Genomic DNA, 27,276 nt, shown 5'->3' on the forward strand with positions numbered 1-27,276 from the left:
GTGAGCACAGGCCGCTGGAGCCCCGCGGAAAGAGCGGCTGCCCTGGAGCAGAGGCCCCTGCAGAGGGCTTCGCGCAGGAGGCGACTCAAAAACCTGAGTTTTGAAGAAAGAAAAGACTTTTACAGTGAGGGTGTTTGGGAAGTAGAAAGGCAAGAGGCAAGAGGTTTTCAAAGCACAGGAAGCAGTGTGCCCAAAATAAAGGTGTAAAAGAATATAAACTGATGAACAGAATAGATTCAGTGACATGGAAGCATAGATGAGACTGACGAATGTCAGAGGGATGCAGGAGGGCGGGTGGGTGGAGGGAGAGAGAGTAACCGAAGAATTTATACGCATATATGCACAACCCAAGGACGCGGACAATGGTGGGGAGAGGGATTGGGGAGGAGGAGGGGATGGGGGGAACAGGTCATTGGGGAGAAAAAGGGACATCTGTGATATTTTAAACAATAATAAAATTAAAAAAAAAAAAAAGATAGGCGAAGTGCCAGGAGCAATGGGCAAGGGCATGGAAGGTTGATGGGAAGCACCAGGAGCCAGGGTGGGCAGGGCTTACCGAGCGTTGTGCACTGTGTGTTCTTCCACTGGGCAGAGGGGGAGCTAGTGAGCACGTTATTGAAGCAGTTGCATAATCCAGTCATCCCTTTTTTTTCCAATTATAGTCGGCACACAATATTATATCAGTTTCAGGTATACAACTAATGATTAGCATTTATATACTTCATGAAGTGATCACCCAATAAATCTAGTACCCATTTGACCATACATAGTTATTACAATATTACTGACTGTATTTCTTATGCTGTACCTTACATCCTCATGACTTTTATAAACTGGCAATTTATATTTCTTAATCCCTCTTACCTGTTTCACCCATCTCTTCAAAACCCCCCCAGTCTCACAACCATCAGTCTACTTTCTGTATCTATGAGTTTGCTTCTGTCTTGGTTGTTAATTTGTTTGTTTTTTTAGATTCCACATAGACGTGAAATCATATGGTATTTGTCTTTCTCTGTCTGATTTATTTTACTTAGCATAATACCCTCTGGGTGTATCCATGTTGTTGTAAATGGCAAGACTTCATTCTTGTTATGGCCGAGTAGTATTCCATTGTACATATGTACCACCTCTTCTTTGTCCTTTCATCTACCAGTGGACACCTAGGGTGCTCCCATATCTTGGACATTATAAATAATGATGCAATGGACGTAGGGGTGCTTACTATTTTCAAATTAGTGTTTTGGATTTCTTTATATAAATACCCAATAGTAAAATAGCTGGGTCATATGGTAGGTCTTTTTAAAAAAATTTTGAGAAACCTTCATATGTTTTCCTTGGTGGCCGCACCAATTTACAATCCCACCAGCAGTCTGTTCACTTTTTAATTGGATTTTTTTAATGTTAACTTGTATGAGTTTCTTATATATTTTGGATATTAACCCCTTATCGGGTGTATCATTGTTGAATGTCTTCTCCCATTCAGTAGGTTGCCTTTTTATGTCGTTGATGGTTTCCGTCACAGTGCAAGAGCTTTGTAGTTAATATAGTCCCATTTGTTTATTTTTGGTTTTGTTGTCTTTGCCCTAGGAGACATATCCAGAAAAAAATTGCTAAGACCAACGCCAAAGAGTTTATTGCCTATGCTTTCTTATAGAAGTTTTTGGTTTCAGCTCTTGCATTTAAGTATTTAATCCATTTTTAGTTTATTTTCATATATGGTATAAGAAAATGGTCTAGCTTCATTTTTTTTGCGTGTACCTGTTCAGTTTCCTCAGCACCATTAATTGAAGGAGCTGCTGTTACTCCATTGTATATTCTTGCCTCCTTTGTCATAGATAATTGACCATATCAGCGTGGGTTTATTTCTGGACTTTCTATTTTGTTCCTATATGTCTTTTTATGGCAGTACCATGCTGTTTTGATTACTTTAGCCTTATAGTATAGTTTACTATCAGATAGAGTGATACCTCCAACTTTTTTCTTTTTTCTCAAGATTGCTTTGGCTAGCCCTGGCTGGTGTGGCTCAGTTGGTGGGTGTCAACCTGTGCAATGAAGGGTTGCCAGTTTGATTCCCTGTCTGGGCACATCCCTCATTTCAGGCTCAATCTCTAGTGGGGGGCAGGTGCCGGAAGCAGCTGATCGATGTTTCTCTTCCTTTCCAAAAATCAATTTTTTTAAAATTATAAGATTGCTTAGGCTATTTGAGGTTATTTGTGGTTCTATATAAATTTTAAGATTAATTTATAGTTATGTGGAAAATGTAATTGGTATTTTGATAGCGATTATATTCAGTTTGCCTTTTAAGTTGACAGTTGGTTCCAACAGAGAAAGCTGGATTTATTGTGCCACATAGGGAACCCATAATAGATCACTATATAGAATCTAGAGCTTAAAGGACGAGTCTTTTCTCTCAGAAAACTCACCTTTTAAAAGCAGACCCCTGCATCATTATCTTTCATCTAGTATTGGGAAATTGATTAATTTAATCAGATCTGAGGTTGTATAATGCAATAATCATTAAGTGGGAAAAAGAATTAGGTGAGAATCATAACCTCCTGTCTCCTCACACACACCTACACCCCCTCACCCCATTCTCAACTCCCAGGTATTTGCAAAATTATAAATCAGTTTCTCTCTTTCACTCCTGAGGATTAAATAAAACAAAATGAAATGAAACAGCAAATAAAATTACTTTAGGTGGTACTTTAAACTTATCACAAGCAAAATTATTGTCCACTGAGTGTGGCTGCGGACATTCTTAAGAAAGAAAAGAGCATTATGCTTGAAAGTTTATATTATTCACCCCAAAGTCAGAGAGCCAGAATAGTGATTACTAGCACTTGCTTCCAGCCAGTTAGTAATCAGTGGCTGCGATATTATGCGCAACATTAACCTCTCACATCTGTCACATCCAATAGTCACAACCACCTTGCAAGGTAGGTCGTACCTTTCCAGTTTTATGGGTAAGGCCCAGTGGAATTAAGTGACTTCCCCAAGGTCTTTCAGTTAATAAGTGGCAGAGCAGAAATTCATCCCAAGCTCTTCCCACTGGGCTACACCAGCATTTAACTTTGTCAAAGCAGCTGTCCAGTGGAAGCTTGAACCCCCCACCAGCCGCAGCGTGACGTGGAACCATCAAAGATATGACAGCAAAGATTCTGATGCAGCCAAGTACTGTTCCCTTTGTGTGTAGCTCTCATAACTATGTGGGAGGTAGGAATTATCATCTTCATTTTACAGTGGAGAAAACTGGAGCACAGAATACATGCAGCTTGTCCATGCACTTGAGTGGCAGAGCTGGGCTTAAAACTTGGCATTTAGCTATCTCAAGTTCTGATTTCCATTCCTTGGGCCTACAACCATTGAATGAAAAGGGCCATTTCTGCATCACTTGGTTTTGCCACAGTACTTATGAATTTCAGAATTGTTTTTGTGGGGCGATTTTATGATAACTAATGACACAATGGCCATGAAATTAACCGGGGAACAAAATTCCAAGGCGCTAAAGATTTACACAAAAGCAAATGGTCTTTGTTCAATAAAGGCTGGATTAAATAAAATCCACATAAATATTTCTTAAACAAAAAAACCTGCCAAAGAAGCCCTGTTGTTTTCCCTCTGTGACACGAAATTATGAAAAACAACTATTGTTCTTTAACGGAGAAAATTAAAGTTTAAGAAGAGCAACACAGTTCTACCAATGACAGAAAATATCTTATATGCTGTAGGTGGGTCATCATGCAAACTTACCGCTCAACTTTCTCTGCGCACTTCCAGAAATTCACATTCACATCGTCCCAGTGTATGAGTAGCCTCCATAAAGACATTTGGAAGACACAATTGATGTTAAGCGAAAATTCTCATTTTTAGTACTCTTGATTTGTTTTACTTATTGCTTTTATTGTCTTAAACTGTGAGGCTATCAGCATTCTAAGCAGCTTCTTTAGTCCCCCGATTTGGAAAATAATTATATTTAACTCACTGTAGACAACGAGACACCTTTTTCTGAAAAAAAAGGGGAGAAAGAAGAGCAAGGTTGGGGAGGCCTGTTATTTCTCTGTCTCCCCTGGTGTGGTCTCGGTATCTGGCAACGTCTCCCCCACCCCGACCACACTTGTAGTTCCAAATTTAAACTGAAAAAGAAGCACCTAAATACTGCTCTCCATGCGGCTTTGTAGGATAGAAGTCTAGGTATATCCCCCACAGAGATTCAGGGCCACTGCTAGCTGAAGTTGTGGGTAAGACTTGCCATCTTCAACTTAAACATTGTCTCTCCGAGATTTTATGCCCAGTACCTATGCGGCATGCTCTGGCTTCCCAGGTACCCCTAATCCAGTAACCCACATAGAGTCTCCTTTTGCAGGCAACAGTTCATGCTCTGGATTTTTAATTTTTATTTTTTGCTGCCCTTTATCAAAAATTACTCACACTTAATCTTATTCTCTCAGGTATAACTGTCTGTCTTCCCAACTAGAATGAAAGCTCTATAGGGACCCTGGTCTGCTTTTTTCACTGGGGGATTTCAAGCACCTAGGACAGGGTCTGGCTCATGGAATGAAAGAACACACCCACCTATGTCATTATGTCAATAGCTATTAAAGGCTTAAGTCAGAACTTGCAGTGAGATATGGCCAACAGGAATGTACTCTTTGTCCTACTGAGTGTTTGAAACTTTTTTTTTTTTTTAAGTTGAGAACATCCATTTAAAATTCCTAGCTTGTCTGAAAAGAGGTAGGAGATCTGGTAACAGTGGCAAGTGCCTTCCCTCCCTTGAATGGGGCATGGCCTTCCCATGTCCCTACCACCCCCTTTTGGCTTCCCTGTACTGAGACTGTGTCGGTTCCAGTATTGAGGAGCCAGGGATCAAATTTCAGAATATATTAGCATATTGCACTTGGCCTATAATTGCCCTTTTTGTTGGAGATATTAGAATTTGCATATGTAACACCAGTCTTTAAATATTTTCCTTCCAGATAATGCCTTTTTGTTTTGCTTACAGCATTTCGAAGACTTGAAAATGTTTAATAACATGGTTAGAAATTTCACGCTTTGTGGCAGGAGAAGTACTTTAGGCTGGGAGAGCTTCCAGGTCACACCATAGAGGGGGCTACCTCTTCTTTCTGTGCATAGACCCTTTGCCTCGGAAAAATTGAGATCTCTAGGTTCTTCTGATTTTCCTGAGGGCTCTTTCCCCCCAAACCCTCAGAGGTTGTACTGTATGCATTGCTCTTAGTAGTACCTCTTTTTATATTTGGATACAGTTTTTCCCCAGATAACCATATTCATAGAGCCATTTAAATTCTTTTCTAATGCTTAATTCAGTTTGGGAAGGGTATTTCTTGTCACTAAGTTTATATGCAATGACGGCTTGACCACAGTCTACTTAACACAGCATGCAAGCAGCCAGTTAGAAACCATTTGGTGACGGAGAACAGCAAAGGTTCTCCAGGGAGATCACTCAGGCCTCAGAAGAATTTTCCTCTTGTTTGACCATGCACATAATTAAGAGTCACTGGATAAGAACAGATCACTAGGTTTTTCACATTTGGGGGAATTTGGTGTCACCTATGAGAGACATAGGTCACTTCTCTGTATCTAATTGGCTAAGAACCAGACTAATAATTCACAGAGATTCCTGCTGGGAGGATTTGGGGGGGGGGGGGGAATTGTGCCACAAAAGATGGCCATAACTATGACTTTACCTAAAATGGTATAGTTATCAAAGCCAAATCATGTCAGTATAAAAAGAAATCATTTTTGTTAGGTGAAATGTACTGGGCTTAGAGAATATAGTATACAACTATTCTTACAATCTTCTTTGGCCTATGTTCATAGTCTAAATATATAAAGTTTTACATTTAGGAAACCTGTTATCTCTCTTTTTAAGCAACCTATATCCAATATATACATTTTTTTAAAGAATAGTTTATGATTTTCTAGAGAGAGAGGAAGGGAAAGAAGAGGAGAGAGAGAGAGAGAGAAACACCTATAAGAGAGAAACATCGATCAGCTGCCTCCTGCCCTCTCCCTACTGGGGATCTAACCCAAAACCTGAGCAGGAATCAAACCAGCAACCTGTTTGTGCACAGGACGACGCCCAACCAACTGAGCCACACTGGCCAGGGACAATATATACATTTTTAAGCTAAAAGAATTTATTTAATATGTAGGCACTTTCCCATGTTTAAGGCATAACAGAACACAAGGCAGGTGAAGTTACTTCTTTCTTGGAACTTACAGTCAGTTATATAATAAACAAATGAGCAAATGAATTAGTGTATCAGGTAGATGAAGGCTACAGGGGGAAAGGTAAAAGGAGGAGGTTGGGGAGGAGAGGGGAGGGGAGGACACATGGTAAAGGTTGATCTTTTATTTAGTGAGGTCAGAGAAGGTGATGTTTGGGCTGAGACCTATAAGAGTGAGGGAGCCGGTCATGCAGAGACTGTGGGCAGGGTGTCCCAGGGAGGAGGAAAGGCAACTGCAAAGACCCCAGTGCAGGTGCTTGGTGTCCTCAAGCATCAGCAAGGTGGCGAGCCAGCCTGGAAAGGAATGGGCGTGGAGGAGAAGAGGCGATGTCACAGAGGAGCCAGGGAGCAGACTTGCAGGGCCTTCTGGGACATCGAGAAGACTTTAAAGGTTATGTCAAGGGTGATGGCAAGTTGATGGAAGCATTTAAGCATGGGAATAACTTGATAAAACTTACATTTTAAAATCAGCAACGAGCCTTGGCCAGGTGGCTCAGTTTATTGGAGCGTCATCCCATAAACCAAAAGGTTACAGGTTCAGTGCCCGGTCAGGGCACATACCTAGGTTGTGGATTTGATCCTGGTCAGGGTACATGCGGGATGCAACTAATCAATGTTTCTCCCTCCCCCCCCCCAAGTATGTCCTCTGGTGAAGATTTTTTTTAAAAAGAAAAGAAAAAAAGCGGTGATGGTAGATGTAATGAATTCAGTGCCCTTTCCAGGACTTATGGCAGGGGCTGCCAACCCCTGAATTCAGACTCATTTCGACAACAAATGGGTATAATCAAAGTTAGAATACTATGCAAAAAATATGATGGAAGAAAATAGTTTTAATCATAACTATTTCTCTTTCACAGCCAAAAAAGAGCATAAAATGGAAGAAAGTCACTTGGAGAATGCACAGAAAAGGTAAGCATTCTGACTTGGCTCCGGTTCTTTATTTGACTGGCCATTTTATTATTATTATTATCATCATCATCATCATCATTATTAAATACATTCCACATTGCTGTGCAACCATAACCACCACCCATTTCCTGAACTTTTTCATTTTCTCCAAAGGCAACTCTGGACCCATTAAATCCTAATTCCCCCATTTCCCTTCCCCTAGCCCTTGGCAACCACCATTCTAATATCTGTCTCTGTGACTTTGACTACTCTAGGTAGTTACCTCATGGAAGTGGAATCATACAGTATTATTCCTTGTATAACTGGCCTATTTCATTAGCATAATGTCTGACTGGCCATTCCTTTGGCCCCATTTGTTAAGATTGTACGTCCATGAACAACAGCAGTCTGTGGAGAGCTGGAGTGAAAACACTGTAGCAGGACTTGGGAGTATTTTTCCTCAAGATGCAGGAGATTTAAAAAAAAAAAAAAAGGCAGGAGATCATTCGGAAGTGACTCATATGTCATGATGCTATTTCTACCTGTCTGCCTCTCCTCCGTCACTCTGTTCCTGAACCACAAAAGTCAGGAACAGTGTGATGCTTCTTAGTATCACAACTAGATTCAACCAATTATTACAAACACCTAAGAGACTTATCATGTCTTTCCTCCAAGCCTAGAGGATATCGTGGGGAGAAGGGAATGACCTCTATACATGGAAAACTCCCCAAGAATTTGTCAGAGACTCCGAGGTCTTCTGTTCAACCTCTCCCCTATCCAAGCCTCTCATTTGCTCTTCTCTCAATAGCCATCAGAGTGGTAGAGGCCAGTGGTCACCGGCTGTGGTCCCTCAGAGAGCTTTTCTTGTCCAGCTTGGCTATCCCTCTCTCTTAGAGGGGAGCCTGGGAATATACTGAGGCATTCTCACACTCAGCACAAAGAATTGAGATAAATCTTGCTGGTACAATTCTAAAAGTGCTAGAACGTTAAGTGAGAGATAAGAGCAGGGAACACATGTACGGAAAAATGGGCTTTACAAACGTGTAAGGAGAGTTCACTAAATACAAATGAACAAACTCTGGAAATGAACCATTTTCCTCCTGAGGGTTCTGAAAGCTTGAAGACAGCATCGTCTGCTCTGCTTTGCCAGGTCCCAGCATCTTGCCCTGCTCTCCACTATAACCAATAAAATTAAAATGTAGGTGAGAGCTAGGTTAAGGCCACTCCTGCATTTTTCTAAGTGCAGACATATTCTTGAATCGTGATTATCAGCTTCACATGATCATCTTTGAAAACCAGGACGGTCACATGGTTGTGTTTTTAGATTTCTGTGCCCCCTTATTGGCCTTATCCCTATAATAAGCTTCTCTTCCTTGGTGTGCAAAAGCAGTACGTCTGTGTTATAGAAATAATCAGCATGTAGAAAAGAGACCCTCAACAAGGGCACATGGGTATCAGGCCAAACAGAAATTCAGTTTCCGGGGTGGATGTCCAATTCCTAATACTTCAAGATTCTTGCGTAAGGAACAGGGGGCCCACCTTCGAGGGGCCGGAGCTGCTGCTGCGCATTAGCCATGCTGAGGGGGGTCATAAATTCTGGTTGTCAGCGTTTTCCGTGACTTTGTGGTGAAGGTAGTCTAGCTTTCATGTCATACATGAAATATGTCCGATCCCATCTTTAATGTAGAAACCACAGTTGTTTGGTTACACTCTTTAAGGAGGTTGGTGGTCAGTGTTGCAATATTCGTGTGAGATTTAGGAAATTCTTAAGTTTTATTCTCAAGAGAAACAATTTACTCTGAGGCGAAGGGGTATTTGCTTTTCCTAAGCAGTTTCTGAAGGCACGCATGTAAAACAATCAGCGGATGTGTTTTGCGCTGGCCCCTCAGTACGGCAAAAGTAAAAGCGTTCAGTTGGCCACGGGCTCTTCGATATAATCATTGTCTGCACTTTAAAAAATGTTTAGCTGAACTGGAAAGATACAAATCAGACGAATTGCAGCAGGGAGAAAAGGAGTCCGGGAATAGTTTAGAGCGAAGGGAGAAAGTTTTGTGAAACACGATCAGAAATCTGTCCACTTTTAAAAGTTGAAAGCTAATTTAGAGCCATCTGCTGACAAACAGAAGTTTCAAAACCCATGACTGCCCCTTTGTCTGTTGGAGAAAATTCTCCTGGCTGTTTAAGATCGATCATTTTCAAGCCCAAATTTCAGAAGGTTTTCAATCATCAGTCTTCCCTGAATTGAAATTGTATTTGAAAGGAAGGGAGTCTTATTTGGGGAGGACAGTAGTCTAGACTTTATCAGATAGTTGTAGGTTCATAGACTAGCTTTTAACTTTTCCTTGAACAAAGGGGCAGCACTGAAGTCAGCTAAGGCACACCCCCGGAGCAGCTCGCCCTCCGTCAGGGCTGCAGTGCCAAGGCCGGGCCATTCTCTGCCACTCTGTTTACTTTGGTTCTTCTGAAGAGGTTCGCTTGCCTTCTTCGTTTCCAAAACACACAGGGGGGAAAAATGCTGAAGTTCTGCCTTTCCTTTAGTTTTCACCCCCTCTGAGGGTTAGTGAGCAGGACCTCACAGCTCCCCAGAGGGGTGGTGGTGAGAGTACGTGGTTAGCATCAGTGTAGAGTTGGGAAAAGCGAGGCCCACAGATGATGACAGGCTTCCCTCCAGCGCTGTGATGCCTCCCCTCCCCCAAACAGTGCTGTCATTCTCTGCCACTGCACCAGCAGGCGCAAGGTCTTGGTCTCCCAGTCTAGACTCCATGTAAGGCCAGAGGTGGTGGGGTGACCCAGGACGCACCAGGACTGGGGCTTCTGTGCCCCTCACTGTACCTGCCAGACAGTAGGAAGACTCAGAGTGAAAGACTTTCTCTTCTCTTTAATGCACAAATAAATATGTGTCTGTATATAAGGAAGAGGAAAAGTAATGATGTGCTCTGCTGGGGAATGCACATTATGTGTGATACAGGGGCAAATTGTCTAAAGTAGAAACAGGAAAAAAATAACTTGAATTTCTTGAATGCCTGTGTCAGTGAGCATTAGCCACAGAAGGATAGAGAGGAAAACGCATTTCCCTGAGAATCAGAGGACCCAAAATATAGGCCCAACTCTGCCAATAAATAGGGACATTCAGTCTTTCTCGGTCTCTGTTTTCTCATCTGCAAAATAAGAATATCAAATGAGTTCACCTGTAAGTCTCTTCCAATTTGAAAGCCCCAGGACTCTATAAGAAAACCATGGCCTGTTCCTACTCTTATGTACTTCCATGCTACAATAAATATAATTTTCATTTTGAATGAGATAAAACTAAATGCCATAGAGTATGCTCTGGTTTTATCAATATTTTTCCTGCCACAGAATGAGGAGTCCTACCTGGATGAAAGTGGACATTGCTACTTTCTTCCATTGCTGGTTTTATACCGAAATATGTATGTTTGGTATTATAGGAGAGTCCCTTAAGAAATTACTGCAGTTATTGCCTTTCTCCACTTATACACTTCTAGTCTTTTAATAACTGGGAACCAAAATTCCCTGACCAGTAGTTTTAATTTGCATTAAAAACAGATTTATTATTTACAGAAGCACAAAGAATTTATGGGGCTCAGAGCTGCAGCTCCAGCTTGGATCTCGCCTAATCATAGCCATGGAATCAATTAACAGTTCATCTGTGAAATGTGATAAAATCTTATGAGATACATATTGGCCAATAACTGAGAACGAGATGAAAGTATGCTCCGTAATAGTAACGGGGCTTCGAGGTTTTACAATCACCATTGAATAGAGTTCCATTAGGAACTCAGTATTCAGGATGGCCGCAAAAAAATGCTGTGTCTGAACAGATGATAGAGGATTGAGTAGTAATAAACCTGGCCAGCCATTCCTGCTTTGATTAGTTTCCAACACCCTAGAAAAGAGAGCCATTTATTTAAGTGTTCTTGCTCATGGCAAATGAGCTTGTGAGGCTTGGGGTGGGTGGGGGTGGGTGGGTAGAAAGATTGAGTGCAGAGCTATAAATTGCTGCAAAGCTAGTGCCTCCAAGAAGGGCTGCTTGGGAGGCCCGGTAGTCTGGTGTGCAGTGAACCTCATTGGGGTAGTCAGGAGGTTCTTAGTGATATCTGGGAATCTACTTTGCAAATCCTGGACCAGACTGGAGATTATTTACTAAGATCAAAGATGATTTTCCACCCAAACCTTGCTATGCCCTCAGTTATACATATATTTTTGTACATTGGTGGTTTGTATTTTTGTATCACATAAAGCTTTAAAATATAGCTGCCTTAAAGATCGTAGAGTCTCAGTCTCTTATTTTACCCTTGAGAAGATGGAGTCTGATGCTGAGTGATTGGCCCCGGATTACAAAGCCAGCGGGTGCCAGAATAAGAAGAGAATGGTCTTGATTTTCCATGAAACACTCCACAGATTAATCATTCCCAGTGGGCTCTCTGACCGACCACTGTGTAATGCTACAGGATCAATATGTCAGCAGTGTTCCTTGTCACATTACACTTCAGATGAAGAGCAGGTATACGTGCCATAGGTCGGAGATGAAGAACAAACCCAAAAAGTTCTACCTACACACCCCCTGGAATTATACCTGCTGGTTTGTATATGGATAAGATTATGTCCAGAAGTGTCCCTGGTCAAGTTGAATTTCTTGGAAAACGGATTTGAGCGAAGAGGTTTTCTGGGGTTTAGGCTAAGCCGCAATAATGGAGACAGAGAATGGACATGTGGGAACCGCCCCCAGTGCCCCCTGTCCTTACCCCAACGGTGTTGACAGTTTCTCACCCTCTGCCTCACTGTTTCTCCCCCCTCCCTGTTGCAGTTTCGAAACGACAGTGGGATATTTTGGGATGAAGCCAAAGTCTGGTGAGAAGGAGATCACCCCCAACTACGTGTTTATGGTGTGGTACGAGTTCTGCAGTGACTTCAAGACGATTTGGAAGCGGGAGAGTAAAAACATATCTAAAGAGAGGTAAGGTCCTGATGGGCGTGAATCCTCCCCCGGGAGCCGAGGAAACAGGGCGCCTCAGACCTAACAGAGAGCACGCATTTCACACGCACCGGCCGTGTCTTTCAGGCCACGTGGCCCTGAGGAGGGCTTATTGCCTCGGGGCTCCTAGGGAAATTCAGTGGAGGCTCGCTGTCCACACAAGCAGATACTCTCACGTGGTCCGATAAGTTACACTTTCTTAACCCCTTCCAATTACTAGCTAGTAAATGAAAGGGGAGCTGTGCTAATTTGCAACAGATTGCTTCTCTGTGTATTTTCATGTTGGCCCAGGCTAAATGAGGTAGCCTTGCTGTCGCAGACAGTACAGACAAATAAAAGTGAATGCTTTTCCCATTAATATACTGAACTTGCATCAAAGGGAAATCTCTGAGACTCAGGCCACACTTAACACAGTGTTGAAGCCCCGCTCTGGATTTACAGCGCCACTTCTGACTCCCCGTATCCTGCTGAGGACATCAAACTGCCTGCCGCTCGGCCTCGTTGCAGCCTCCTGATTTTATTAGTTGGGGGTAGAAGGAAAGCCTCAGCTCTGAGTACAGGGAGGGTGTGTGTGTGTGTGTGTTCATTCTTCGAAAGAGACTGAATTTGGCCGTTTATCAGGAAAAAAAGCATTTCTGCTTCATCACTGTTCTGATCAGGTTGCCACTGTTCTACAGAGGGTGTCATGGATTTAAACTTCAAACAGTCTTGCTCCTACCCCTGCAGAACAGATGCATAAGAGTGTCAATCAAAGTAGGGTGGAAGGAGACCAAAAAATACTACCAATTAAGGGAAATGATTTATTTAATGAAAGCATCTGTATCTCACTGAATATCGAGACCTAAAATTCCTTAATTGAGTATCTTTGTTCTTTACTTTGTAATCAGAGAAAAGGTATATGCATAATATATTTACACCCACAATACACTAATATGTTTCACCTCAAAAAGCTATTTTTAAAGTGATCAAAAATTTAGAGACTTTAACCCAGTATTGCTGAGTATCTAAATATTTTCTTGGGGAATTTTTTCAAAAGCCTGCTCTCTTTCTAAGGAAGTCGAAGAGCTTTTATCAACATACCTTTCCCCCATTGCCTCTCTGGGAACATGGGAATTAAAGTTAGTACATCCATTGTATGGAGAAACTGAAGCAGAGAAATAGTTAAATGACATTTTTAAGAAAATAGGTCGTTGATAACTACATGAAAAAAAATCCTAAAACTCTTGACACCCAACTCTTTTGCTCTTGCCCTGCAATTGCTAATTTAACTCTTTCAGCTTCTCCGGAATAAGTTCTGTTTCATGAGCTTCGTAGGAGAGTGGTAATGCCAAGATCCTCTCCCTCTCCAGGTCCACACCTGAAGGCCAGGAAACCCCGCAGTGGGCTCTGAATACATGGCCTTGGCTTAAGATTTTGCACCTCACATTTTGAGCATAGTCCTTAGTGGATTTGTCCTTGAGGTTGGAGCCCTAAAAAACAGTCCAAAAATGTAAAACAATAGAGAGGGTAATGAATTGCTTTTCACTGTAATAATCTTCTGTTGAAATACTCAAGTATATTCCAAATTAAGGAGTTTTTCCCCTGTCACTGAAGTGAAGCCAGATAAGTTGTGTGTCTGCAGTGGAGGTGGTGTCCTTTAAAATGACACATCCTCGATTCCTAGCCACAGGCATTCTCAGCGCTGCTTCCTGGGTGCAGCTGGTGAATCGCCCACTTCACACTTTGTAAACCAACACCTTCCAAGGGTCATGACTTCACAGGACCCTCTCCGGTTCTTCTTATTGACCAGTTTCAGGGGCCCTTCATTCCAGCCACACTGTGCGAGATGGATCACCAAGGTTTCCAACACAAACAATAGCATCTTTGAAAGTTAACGACGATGACGGCTCATAAAATATTTTTGGAAGCAGCTTGTTTACAAAAAATCTATTTGCTAAGAGATGTTAGCACATTGTGTTTATTACTGCTTAGCCAGTTAAACAAATTGATTAATATCCCGGATTTTCTTGTGAAGTGAGGATGTTTTATAATTGTCCTCTGTCTGCTAAGGATTTTAAATGTTTATCAACATTTAATCACATATTACTATAGTAAAATAAGCAAATTAACTTGAATTCTTCTATTTTAATTAAAATGAGAAACAGTGTGATTACTTTGACACCTAATTAATGGTGTTTGATATTATCATTTTTTATTATACTATTCCCAGAAATCCAATAAATGCCAACAACACTAAATGCCAGAAGGTAACATAACATAGCGCAAAGTCATCCTCAAAAACAAAATTCAAATGAAAACCTGATGGCTTGTAATTATGAGGAAAAAGAAAACAGTGGTTTGGATCACATCAGGAGAAATTTCACCACTTGGTTTTTAGATATATCTGAAGCCCAACTAAAACCCCAGATATTAGGGGAAATGAAGGATCAATAATAGTCTTTTCGAAGGGACAGATTCACTTCTAAGTGGAAGGGAACCAAAAACAACCTTAAGCCACTTGAGGTCAATTTCAAGCGGTAGAAATTCTTTACTTCTTGCTCTGCTTAGTATGGTTTCCATGAAAACACACTAGCCTGATGCAGAATTGAGTTGATGCAGCTCCATATCGGGGTAACAACTGCCCCTCGTGAAACCCGAAACAATTCTAAACACACAGGTGACGGTCTAAGAGCGTCCGGTGCCCCTGCGCCTTGCGCCTTGTGAGTGAGTGATGAACCCTGCCCTTCCCAGGCGTCAGGGCGCCGTGCTGTGTGTGAGCAGAAGAGATGGTATGTCACTGGCCATATGGTTCACCTGCAAATTCACTAGATCCAGGAGAAGAGCAAGCTGCTGTACGATGGGTGGTGTATTGATGGCATTGAACTTTCCTTGTCCTTTGAGCCAAAGTAGGCAAAAGAGCAAACTTCTGTGCCCAGCACAGATCCAGAATGTGCCACTCCCTAGACCTTTTTTCTGTCGCCCACCCAGTCTTCCTGCTGCCCCGGTACTGGAACTCACCCTCCAGTAAAAGGTGCCAGGCCCTTCCCTTACCCCTTATGGGTACAGGCAACGAGTGCTCACCAGTGAGAAAAACACCTCTAAACAGAGAGTTAGAAACCAGCATTTTTACGCCATTAATTTGCTAGTTGACCTTCTACCAATCACTTATTATTACCTGGGGGACCCAGCGACCTATCACGTCTGTAAAATGTATGTATGGGAGGAAGCTGGAACTAGATGTACGCGATGATTTCTTCTAGCTTGAAATCTCTATAAATCTAGAAACTACTTTTCTAATATTCTAAAAAACCGTATGTTTAATTTCTGAAATGCTCCTTTTCATTAATCTTGAGCTCATTAGAGACTACATTGGAAGACATTCAAGCCAGCGTCTGGCAGTGAGTGGGGGGAGGTTTGGAGCAGGGAGAATTTTCGTTGCCCTCTTGGAACTGGTAAATGTCTACAGCTACCTTGCCTTATGTCCCCAGTTCTTCCCCTAAAATACTGCTGTTGGTCTTAAAAACCACTTTTTTTTTTTGGAAAGTGTACATGCAAAAAAATACTTTCCTCTGCTCGTCTGTACCCAACCTTGCATTTATGGCTTATTAAATGTCATCGGGATTTTTATTCTCAAAAACAGCTTTGCCTCAATTTTACCTTTCTCATGCACTTTTGTATTTGTGCCTCCTGATACACAAACCTTCTATGGATGTTTGTAATACACATTTCTTCCAACCATTAAATCAGCAGATTATTCAAGCACATGCATAGTTGCAAAGAAGTAACCTAATTTTGCTGCTACATTTATTACTACTCTTACTCCCTGTTTAATTACTCCCGGATATAGGATCCTTCCTTATGAAATGTTCCACCACTTAGGATATCCTAAGACTACTCCCCTCATATGACCACACATACATACATAAAGGCCACAAACCACTACCACCCACAAAACGAGCTATGAATTTGCCAAAAGGTAAAGAAGTCCCCGAGGAGTCATGACTCCAGGAATCAAGTCTTGGCAAATAATTCACCCTGAGCCAAAGCAAACTTTCAAAGTGCCATTTAAAAAACCCATAATGGGTAAGTAATGAGTGAATAAGGAGCTTGGTGAATTTTATGTGAAATGCAAATAAGAAATTCTGTTACGCACATAGCTATAATTTACACTACTGTTTCTTTAGTTCAGCTAAACACCAACAGGGGTTTTGTTTTAAGTATATTATTTGCAGCTATTATGGTTAATGATGCAACTGCCATCCCCTTGACAGCAGATGGTTCTAGCTATTGTGGGGTTATCCCCAAGCTGTTCTCAGAGCTCCCTGTTGCTCAGGTCACGTTAGGAGCAGGAGTTGGGGACTTAGAGAGACCGTCACTCAACCCACAAAGAAGCCATTGATTGCAGTGTAGACGATGTAGGAATTCTTCTCCTCATATGAGAAAGTTATTCCTGGAAAAAGTTCCATGAGCTAACATTTCCATTTATTGAAATCTGCTTTCCTGCTGACATGCATCCATGATCATTACAGTAACCTCTCACAAGTTAACTTTCTCTTCCCTCGCCCTCCGTTTGTGGTTAAATGGTTTGTGTACACTTCACTACTAGCAAGCTTCATATTTTAAGGGACCCATTTAATTTACCCACTTAATTATACAAATCACCTTCTAGTTGGCTGGCAAAACTTTGAATTTTCCTCAGTCACAGTTGAAGTCAGTTCTGTGGAACCCACAAACAGTAAGTGTCCCAAAGAGCTAACTTATAAACAGAATCATCGTAATCACGAAAAATAAAACCCGCTTCTTTCCCAAGCAGTAAATTTAAAATTACTGCTGCAAAATTAAAACTATGCCATGAATAAGGAGAGGAATAGACTTTATTTATTTTTTAATTAAAAATTCCCTTTGTGTGTTTTTTAATTCTTTCTTTAAAAAAATATATCTTTATTGATTTCAGAGAGAGGAAAGGAGAGGGAGAGAGAGACAGAAACATCAATGATGAGAAAGTCATTGATCCGCTGCCTCCTGCACACCCCCAACTGGGGATCAAGCCCACAACCTGGGCATGTGCCCTGACCGGGAATCGAACCCCGATCACCTAGATCCTAGGTCGTCCCCAGCCGGGCAAGAATTATAAAATCGTTGATTTAAAAAAACACACACTAAAACACCTCTTTTGGGCCCCTTTTCTGTGGAAACTATTGTTCCCTCTGGCTCTCCTCTTCCTTCTAGCTTCCTAAAGGAAGAGTTTATGTTAATTTCTTTGCTACGTTTTCCTTTGCACAAACTCACTCTTTCCTGTATCATTAAGGATAAAGCCTCAGTCGCCATAACAAAGACCAAAATAACTGTTGCTTAAACAAAAAATATTTATTTTACTTTTGCATAATAATTTGAGTGCAAGCTATTTGAATGTGGGGGGTCTCAGGTTCTTTCTGTCCTGTGGCAGCCATCATGAAGGTGTGTCCCCTTAGTCACAAATTGTTTGAATGTGGGGGGCTCAGGTTGCTCCTGTCCTGTGGCAGCCACCATGAAGGTGTGTCCCCTTAGTCACAGGGTTGAAGATGGCTCTCATCATGTCCACCAGCATCGCTCCTGCCGAGTTCCTGCCAGTAGGAAGGGGAGGGCACAGCCTTTCCTTTTAAGCGTGTGGCCTGGAAGACGCACACGTTTCATTGGGAAAAACTTAGCCTCGTGGCTGTATACAAGGGAGCCCGGGAAATGTAGGCTTGTCCGGGAACCATGTGCCCAGCTAAGGACTCATGGGTTCTATGACTAACGGCAGCAGGAAAAAGGAATGTTGAGACCATTAGCAGACTTTGCCACCTTTCTTATTTGTGAAATCCAATGGCTCTTTCTAACTCCTTACCACTACTAGCTTTTGACTCTGAAGATGGTTTCTTCCAGCTTGAAGCGCCTCGCTGCTCTGACAGTATTCTGAGTATGTTTCTGTGGCGGTGGCCACCCCTCCTTCCTCTCCAGTAGCTCCTCTTTGCCTGCTCTTCCTGAAGCCTGAACCTTCCCCCAAGGTTCAGACCTCAGAGTTCCTCTTTTCTACTCAGTGCTCTCCCCCTAGCTAGTCCCAACTATTTTCACAGCTCCACCTATCACCTCTTTGCCAAGGCCTCCTGAGTCTTCCTACCCAGCGCCAACCTCTTAGTTCTAATTCTTAGACCCAGATCTCCTGGAGCCCACCAAACCTTCCCACAGGATGCCCAGCCCTCCCCTGCAATTCAGCCATCCCCGTTAGAATTTATTCTGTCTCCACGGAGGCCTACTCTTCTTTGGTTCCCTAACTTTCAATTGCACCACTATCTTCCTAGAAGCAAAAGACAGGCTAGAAACCCGAATCATCTTTAATGCCATAAGATTCACTTCCCACCAGTTGCTGACGTCTCAGTGTTGCCTCCTCAGTGGCTATCCTTCTTTACCCTGTTTTCACAGTGGGCTTTGCCCTAGTTCAGGACCTCATCTCTCACCTGATATTGAAACATCCTCCTAACTGTACTCTCTGCCCATAGTTTTTCAGTTTCCTCTTCAGTATTCTTTTGTATCCAGTTGTCTTTCTACAACCTAAGTTAGGTCACATCTATTTCTTCAAATATGTTCTGTTGTTTTCTATCACCGATGAAATGAAGGGAAGAGAATTAGCCATATATGTATAAGGTTGGTATTTATATTCATTCATTGGTTGGGTCCTTGAAAGAACAGCCCTGTAAAGAAGGTGTTTTGCTGTTTCACAGGGAAGCACAGGAGGGAGTAAACGAATTGCCAACGTCAGTTTCACTAGTAAGCAATAGTACTGGGGCAAAAGACCCAGGTTCTTATTTGACGCTAAAGCCCGAGCTCTTTCAGGTGTTCATATTCTCTCCCAAATAGAGCGTGAGCCTCCAAAACCTTGCTCTTAATTCACTTTCCAGCCTCATTTTCTGTATCTCATCCCACGTGTACCCACCATGACGACCCACTGCTTCTCACACCTGCCCGTTCCTGCCATGAATTCCCACTGGATGATTTCTTTACCTTGCGTTGTCCCTGGTTACTTCCTGTTGGTCAAAATATAACCACCTTTTAATGGTTACCTCTAACACCAGCTCCCCTAGAAATTTTCTGAGTTGCCTCTAAGTAGAACTACCTTTTCTTCTGGTCTCTGACAGCATATTTTCCTTACCCTCCTTTAGCAATTCATTCCAACTTGTTCTTATAACAATTATGTGTATTTTCCCACCTGTTCAATACAAACCCATTCCTTGTTCTGTCTTCCATGGTCCCTTCTTCAGCACAGAGCCTAATATTGTTTATTGATGTGGAAAGGACTTCAGAGCATAGAACAAAATGATTCTAAGTGAGCATTGAAGATCCTGGGTGGTGTAAGAGTTTGAAGGAGGAAATGATCACAAAGAAATGTGTAAGCCAGGGAGGGTCTACGGAAGCTGTTTAGTCATAAACAGGACCAGCCTAGGCAGAAGGTTGTAGAGGGGACTCAGGAGCCACTGGGAGAACGTTGGAGATCAGTCGCTCGCAAATCCGGCAGATCTGCCAAATCACCTGGAGAGCCTTGTAGAAATGTAAACAAATCTAAATCATAATTCCAGGGTGGGGAGTGGAGGGACCTATAGTTTTAGGAAGCTCCCCCAGGGAAGGCAGAGCAAGAACACATTTTGTGTCTGTTCACCTCAATAAATGTCTTGGCTTCACCCATCCCTTACTTAAATATATCAGGCAAGCTTTGGAGGTGGGAGGAAGACACCTCCCCAGTGGATCTTGCTGCATGCTCAGCCAAGTTTAGGAACTGCTAGACCTAGGTCATCTTGAAGGTCTCTTCCAACCCTGATTTACTGTGATTTTAAGTAGGAAATGAGCTGGGTATTGACCACTGATAAATTCAGTTACTTAGAGAAGAAAGGGGTAAGGATGTTCTTGGAGATCACATGGCAAAGGCCTGGACTTGGAGGCTCAGCACACATTTTGGAAGAATCACATAGTGTGATTTCTGGGGCCAGCCTAACTGCCGCAGTGTTTTCCATTTTCCTCTCTGAGTGCATCAGTCCACATCAGTCAGCCTTGCCTGCATTTGTATTTTGCATTCCAATAATATAAATTTGCAGCTTAATCAGCTTGATTTAAACAGATTCTTTTAAAATACTATTATGTATTAACTGCTGTACAAGCTATGAGACCCTATTCTGGATGAATTCAATCTAGGGATCACATACTGTCTCCTTCATGAAGTTTTTCCCAATCTCTGTGAGCTGTCTTTTCTCCAGAATTCTGGGGTGTTGTTGTTTCTTCAATAGCACTAGTTATTTCTTTTTCATTCTTTTAGTTATAGACAATTCCTCCCTTAAATAAATCATAAGCCCTAGAAGACAAGGGCAGAGTTTGTAACTCTTCATTTTCTCTGTAGCACCTTATATTTCCTTACTAATAGTAGGTGCTCAATTAACATTTGTTGAACAAATAAACAATCACTGTGATCTCTTTTGCCACGTTGAAATTGATTACAGAATTTTCTGTCTGCTGCTGATAGATGAGAGACCTTATTTATTTGGTTTTGGTGGTAGAATTCCCCAAATACATCCCATATGGGTTGCCTTTCCCCAAGGATTTAAAATCTTAAGAGCTTTGTTATATAGAGAATAGACATGTTCAGAACAAGGAAGATTAGTCAATGGAATAAAACAATCACCTTCTCTGTTCTTGACTGTATTACTTTCAATTTGTCTTTAAAAAAAAAAAAAAAAAACTAGAAAAAAAAGAAAGTGAAGATCCTTGGGGTTCATGGCTATGCCAAGCCTCAAACCTCTGTGGAGCTCAAATAAGAACCTTAGAGAGCATCTGTCTGCACTCTATTTCCCTAGCTTGGCAGACAGCAATGGAAACCCAAAGTAAGTCTCCTTCATTCAGCTAGAATATTTCTAAATTGCTTATCTGTGGGCCTCCTGACAGCTCCTGCCTTGGGCATAGACTAGATGGAATAGGGGTCTGCCTGGGAAGTATGATTTAAGGGGCGCCAGAAAGGCTGCCTGCTCCACACAATCTCCCCTGTTCCCTCAACCTTTTGTTTTAGTCACCGTGCAAACAGCCTCTGATCAGTTCTAGTTTTTGGTGAGACTCAGTAGGTGGTGCAGGTTTCAAAATCAAAGGGGGGAGTTGGCGTCTACAAGCACATGCATGTCTTCATTATCAGGATTGGAAAGGCCTTCCAAAGACTAGCCGTGCATTGCAATTAAATGTGCAGATTTATGACACAGGGCCGACTTCAGTTTCCAATCTGTCTCCCAGACACCTACCTCTCCCCGAACAAGGAAATGCAATGCTGTTACCTTTCACTCCGCACCTACATCGCCGGGCGGCTCGGGGTGTTTCGTCTACCAAGTGCAGAGTGATTGGCTTTAACTGATCATGCATTCCAGGGCAAGTCCAGGGACACCCCCCCCCCCACTTCCACTCCCCTGTGGCCTGGGGGAGAAGCTCTGCAAACGGAAGCGGCTTTTGTTCTGCAATTAATCATTTGCTTTCAAAATGTGTTTGGGTGCTACAAGTGATAGCCCGTGAAAACCATGAAGTGGCTGACCCTGTAGCTGGTGAAATTTGGTCTGTAAGAAGACTGCCTTCATTGTAAATAGAAAAATAGCTTAAGAATGGGGTAGGTAAAATTGTCACATTTAGGAAGTAGAAGTGATGGGCTGATTTATCATGGACTAACTTTTAGAGACTAGATTCTGATGTGTAAGGAGCCAGGTCTTTTCATCTCAGACCTGCTTGAAGCTGACCTGGGGAGAAACGTGGAGGTGAGGGGTACTCAGGGTCAAGGGTCAGACTCTTTAGAGAGAAGGAGCATAGAAGAGTGTGTGTCTGTTCAAGTATGTGGTCCTGCTGGTCTGTCTGAGATAACTGATTGTGGGGTTACTCATTATTTCATATTGTCTATGGCTCTCATCTTTCAGTTTTATTTTCTTGCCCTTTGGAAACATAAACTAGTCAGTAATGTTTTCATCAACGGCTGCAATGAGGAAGACATTTCTCTTTACACTGAGAACTAAGGAGTTTGGTCTTTGTGGTGTTTGTTTTTTACTGACAGTGAAGGTTGACTTATTTCATTCACTTCCATAACTATTTTCCGTGTGTAATAGTTTTATCAAGAATTCAGAAATACCTGGAGAGGTAGTTTTTGTCCAGAAGGGTAGAAATAAGGGAGGTTCCTTCAGCCCCTGGCAGGTCTCTGTGGTTGCACTTAGTAATTTAGAACCGAAGTTGGATATTAGCCCCTTTTCCCCCAGCTATGGAGAAACAACCTGACTCGGTGAACTGAGGATAGTACCTCATGGAGAGCTGAGGATTATCAAAAGGCCCCAAACAAACCCTAGAGAGCACCCAGAGCCTTACCTCTAATGTGCGGATTACCAGGCAATGACTGGAGCATGGCCTGGCATAGCCATGTCCTTCTAAAAGCACATTTAAAACCACCCTATGACGTTAGTGCTAGCTATGCTTCAGGTAGACCTGGTGAGGAAAAGATCAAGATATTACCCTCCCTCTTGGCTCTCTGGGCAGCACAGTGGTTGTGGGTAAGAACAAGTACCTTATGAAAAGGGAGCCAAGAAGAAAGCAGTTGACCCACTTTCTAAGAAGGATTGATGTAATGTGAAAGCACCAGCTATGTTCAATATGAGAAATATTGGAAAAACACTAGTCACGAGAATTTGAGGAACTAAAATTGCAGCTGATGGTCTCAAGGGCTGTGTTTTTGGAGTGAGCCTAGCTGATCTGCAGAATGATGAAGTTGCATTTAGAAAATGCAAACTAATTACTGAGGACATTAAGGGCAAAAACTGCCTGACTGATTTCTGTGGCATGGATCTTACCTGTGACAAAATGTGCTCCATGGTCAAAAAATGACAGAGCATGATTGAAGCTCATGTTCAAGACTACTCATGGTTATTCATCTATTCTGTGTTGGTTTTTCTAAAAAATGCAACAATCAGGTTCGGAAGACCTCACCTCTTGTGTTCGGCATCAATAGGTCTGGCAAATCTGAAAGAAGATGATGGAAATCATTACCCGAGAGGCACAGATAAATGACTTGAAAGGAGTGGTCAATACATTGACTCCAGATAACATTGGAAAAGACACAGTAGAAGAGGCTTGCCAGTCTGTTTATCTGCTCCATATCTTTGTTAGAAAAGTCAAAATACTGAAGAAGCTCAAGTTTGAATTGGGAAAGTTCACGGAGCTTCCTGGTGAAGGTCGCAGTTCTGAAAAAGCTACTGGGGATGAGACAGGTGCTAAAGTTGAACGAGCTGCTGGATATGAGCCCCAGGCCAAGAATCTGTTTAAAATTCAGACTTAATGGTGACAAATAAAAAATAATATTTGGGGGGTATTACCCTCAATCTTCTCCATCTGAAGTGGCATAAATCACGTGGTGCTGAGCTTTCCTAGTTGAGAAAGCACCTCCACACCTTTCCAGCCTCCTTTCTGCTGTTCTTTGTTCTCCGGCCCCCAAGGCTGCAAGGAGCTCATAACAAAGGAGTAAATAGCCAGTTGGTATTTCACTTTGCAGCTTCTTATACCTCTTCTCTGATCATATTTCCCAAAGGGAGACCATAAATATACCATCATTTGCTGTTAGAAGGAGCTCTCTCTAATCACGTTTGCTAAAGCCAACCCATACTGGGTAGTCAGACTGGCAAGTAATTCATTTTACAAGTGTGATCTCCAGTAGGTGCCAATTTCTTTTCCATCCCACCAAAACCTTATCCACCATTCAAAGGGCCTAAGGCCAGAATTTACTGGGCCAGTGACAGAGGCATGTTTTTCTCATGTTCCTTTGTTGATGATGTTTCTCCATGTATTTCAGAACAGTCACCAGAATGAAGAGTTCTTGTCCCCATTAGAGAGATTCGGGTTGACGCGTCTTTAAATTTTAGGATTAGTCTAGTGGTGTGGTTTGGGTCTTCAGCTTTTATTCCTGCTTTTGAGGGAACTTTTCAGGCATTCCCTGTGGCCCGCTGGCTTAGAGGCCCACTGCTACACGTGCTGGCACATGGACTGCTTTGACCCCCCCCCCCCTTAGTGATGAGTGACAGTAAGTCTTCTTTAAAGAGACTCACGTTACGGCCGCTCAGATTTCATGTTTTCACCATCCTGCATCTCATGAACCGCATTCCCTGCAAAGCCTCCCTTTTCTTTGCCTTTATCCACAGTGTGACTTACAGGGTCTTCAGTCAAGATGTGTACATGGTCTGGGTTGTGCAGTGATTCATGTTTCTGGATCACACAGTGCTCGATGTCTGATAGAGTTTCCTCTTTGAAGCTGGTAGCTCTGTAGGCAAAAACTTCTGCACTCCCGACGTCCCTTCCTTGGTCCTATTCTCCGCATTACAGAAAAGGAATGATTTATTAACAAGTATGCCTCGGTAATATTACCAGGTTGTATATTTTTCTACTTGCTAAAATGCATTGGCCACTATCATTTAAGGTAATTTCTAACAAATACCACCAATAGATGTTTAAAACAGAACAGTATTCTCTTACCCTTTTTTTTTTTCTTTTTTGTTTACTCTTCACCCAAGGATATGTTTTTATTGATTTTAGACAGAGAAGGAGAAAGACAGAGGAGGAGAGAGAGAGAGAGAGATCAATGTGAGAGAGAAACATCGATCCGTGGCCTCCCATGCACACCCTGGCCGGGGATCAAACCTGCAACCTGGGCATGTGCCCTAACCCAGAATGGAACCCGCAACCTTGGTTTTTTGGTTTTTATTTTTGGTGTACTGGAGAACACTCCAACCAACTGAGCCATCTGACCAGGTGCCTTTTTCCCCCCCTCATTTAAAGAAGACTTTATTTTTTTTAGAGAAGTTTTAGATTTATAACCAAACTGAGATGGAGGTACAGAGATTTCCCACATATGTCCCCATGCATGCGTAGCCTTCCCCATTATCAACATTACTCATCAGAATGGTACCTTTGAAAAAGGCAACAAGGATGAACCTGTACTGATGCATTATAATCACCCAAAGTCCATAGTTTACTTTATGGTTCACTCTTGGTGTTTGGACAAATATATGATGACTTGTATTTACCGTTATGACATCATACAGAGTATTTTCGCTGCCCTAAAAATCCTCGTTGCTCTGCCTAGTCATCTCTCCCTGGTGCTCCACAACCACTGATCTTATTATTGTCTTCATTGTTTTGCCTTTTCCACAACATTTACTCACTTTTAAACACTAAAATTAACCCCACTGTTTAGCACATATACCCTCACCCTGAGCCATGATTTGAGATGAGTTGTGTCTAGACACCAATTAATTGCCTATGTAATATTTTAAATTAAAAATATGATGTAGACTCATACTTAAGAGTTATTCAGAAGTTAATAGGCCGGCAGTTTTGTTACAATTCAGAAAGCTATTCAAAATGGGAAAGAAACGAAGGAAGGGAGGGAGGGAGGGAGGGAGGGAGGGAGGGAAGGAAGGAAGGAAGGAAGGAAGGAAGGAAGGAAGGAAGGAAGGAAGGAAGGAAGGAAGGAAGGAAGGGAGGGAGGAAGGAAGGAAAAGGGAAAGAGCAGGTGACCAAAAAAAAGAGAGAGAGAGAATTGCAGTCACAGAATTAAATTGGGAGGAACCTTAGGCAGGATTTAATCAGATGGGTCCATTTCATTTTTTATTCCAGGGTTGTTATAAGCAAAAAAGCAAATAGAAATTAGAAGGTAGAGTAGGGCCAAAGCCAGGAAGATAATGCAGAATTCCAAGCAAGACCATAAAGAAAGTGAATCACAATGGGATGGGAGGCAATTCCTGTCTTTATTATGAATGGGAAGTAAGTGGATGTCCCCAAGAGCGCTTACTGTTCCCCACATTTCAGCTCATCTGAATCTGTCCTCACAGGGGCCTGTCTGTGAGTATTTGCCAGAGACTGTTGATCTCTCAGAATTAGAACATATCTGGAAAGTAACAAGCAGAGAAGAGTTGTAGAAGTGACCATATTGCTGATTTTTAAACATTTGATATTTTCCTAGAGCCCAAAAGCTCAAATCTAGTGGCTTTAGCTGTCAGAAGAACATCCTTTCAGAAAGCCTTGTCTTCTTAGTTAGTTGTCCATCTCTACTATTCCTCTGGATAATTCTTTAGGGAAAAAACTTCTATTGGCTGTCATTCCCCTGAAGATGAAGGTGGTTTATTTTTTTTCTCCCCCCGCCCCGAGGAGTTTCAGTGGGTTCTGTTGAATTCCATGCACAAGGGTTTTCCAACTTTTTATTTCCAAAAAAAACAAGCAGAGCTCTTTATGTCCGAATGAAAACATGCGTGAAGCCCCAACATATAAAACAGATAAAATAAAACCTTCCTGGTTGAAGCAGGGCTTGCAGATGTTAGGGGTCTAGAGGGCCTCCTAACTCTTCCTCCTCTCCCTGAAACATCTTTGCTGAATGTTAAGGCTCTTTGGAAGACAGTTTGAAAACATTGCTCTAAAATATTGTTTTTCCAATAGTGACAAAGGGTATAAAACAGCCTGAACACTCTGTCTACCTCACCTGCTCAATATTTCACTTATCTCTTGATTGGTTGGTGTGGTTCATTCCTATGGTCAAAAATGACAGCTCTTCTCTTATTTATACTTCGTGCTGATTTCAGCATATTCTGCCTTGTGCACCATGAATCAATGAAATACTGAATGTCAAAAGAACAAAGAACAGTGTACTTCTTCAGTCTTATATGGCCGCATTCTGAAATGGTTTGATTTAGTGGCAGGCATATAAATCTAGCCTGTAGAAAGCCCACAGTATGCCCAGTGTTACGACCTCCCAGATGAAGTTGTAGTCCTGGGGTGCCTAAGCCTCTAAGTGAAAAGGCCTGTCACTCTTCAGGATGCAGTTCACTTAGCTGCCATGTGACCCCAGCTCGCTTGTTAAAGAAAAAGTATGATTTTTTTGCCCTTGGCCAGTGTGGCTTGGTTGGTTGAGCATCATCGTGTGCACTGAGGTCTCCGGTTCGATTCCCGGCCGGGCCTATGCCTGGGTTAGACTCGATCTCTGGTAGGGGGCCTGCAGGAGGCAGCCGATGAATGTTTCTCTCTCGTCGATGTTTCTCTCTCTATTCTTCCCCCTTCCTCTCTTTATAAAAATCAATAAAAAATATTTTTTTTTTAAAAGTATGGTTTTATTTA

The 27,276-nt window shown here is 42.2% G+C and overlaps 1 protein-coding gene and 1 pseudogene across 4 annotated transcripts in view; both read left to right on the top strand.

Moving 5' to 3' along the window:
- The window catches only part of FMN1 (formin 1), a gene marked incomplete at its 5' end in the record, with an annotated part of 348,552 nt that overhangs the window by 301,315 nt on the left and 19,961 nt on the right, over positions 1–27,276 (top strand). For all 3 annotated transcript variants that reach the window (XM_081137909.1, XM_081137910.1, XM_081137911.1), the window contains 2 exons: positions 7,103–7,154; positions 11,959–12,108. In XM_081137909.1, the coding sequence (XP_080994035.1) occupies positions 7,103–7,154; positions 11,959–12,108 (202 nt within the window). The remainder of the gene's footprint in view (positions 1–7,102; positions 7,155–11,958; positions 12,109–27,276) is intronic.
- On the top strand, positions 16,185–23,455 carry LOC308564418 (small ribosomal subunit protein eS1 pseudogene; annotated as a pseudogene). The gene is made up of 2 exons: positions 16,185–16,188; positions 22,757–23,455. The product of its transcript is annotated as a small ribosomal subunit protein eS1 pseudogene (transcript).

The sequence above is a fragment of the Miniopterus schreibersii genome (genome assembly GCF_964146895.1).
Source record: "Miniopterus schreibersii genome assembly, chromosome: 1".
NCBI lineage: Eukaryota > Metazoa > Chordata > Mammalia > Chiroptera > Miniopteridae > Miniopterus > Miniopterus schreibersii.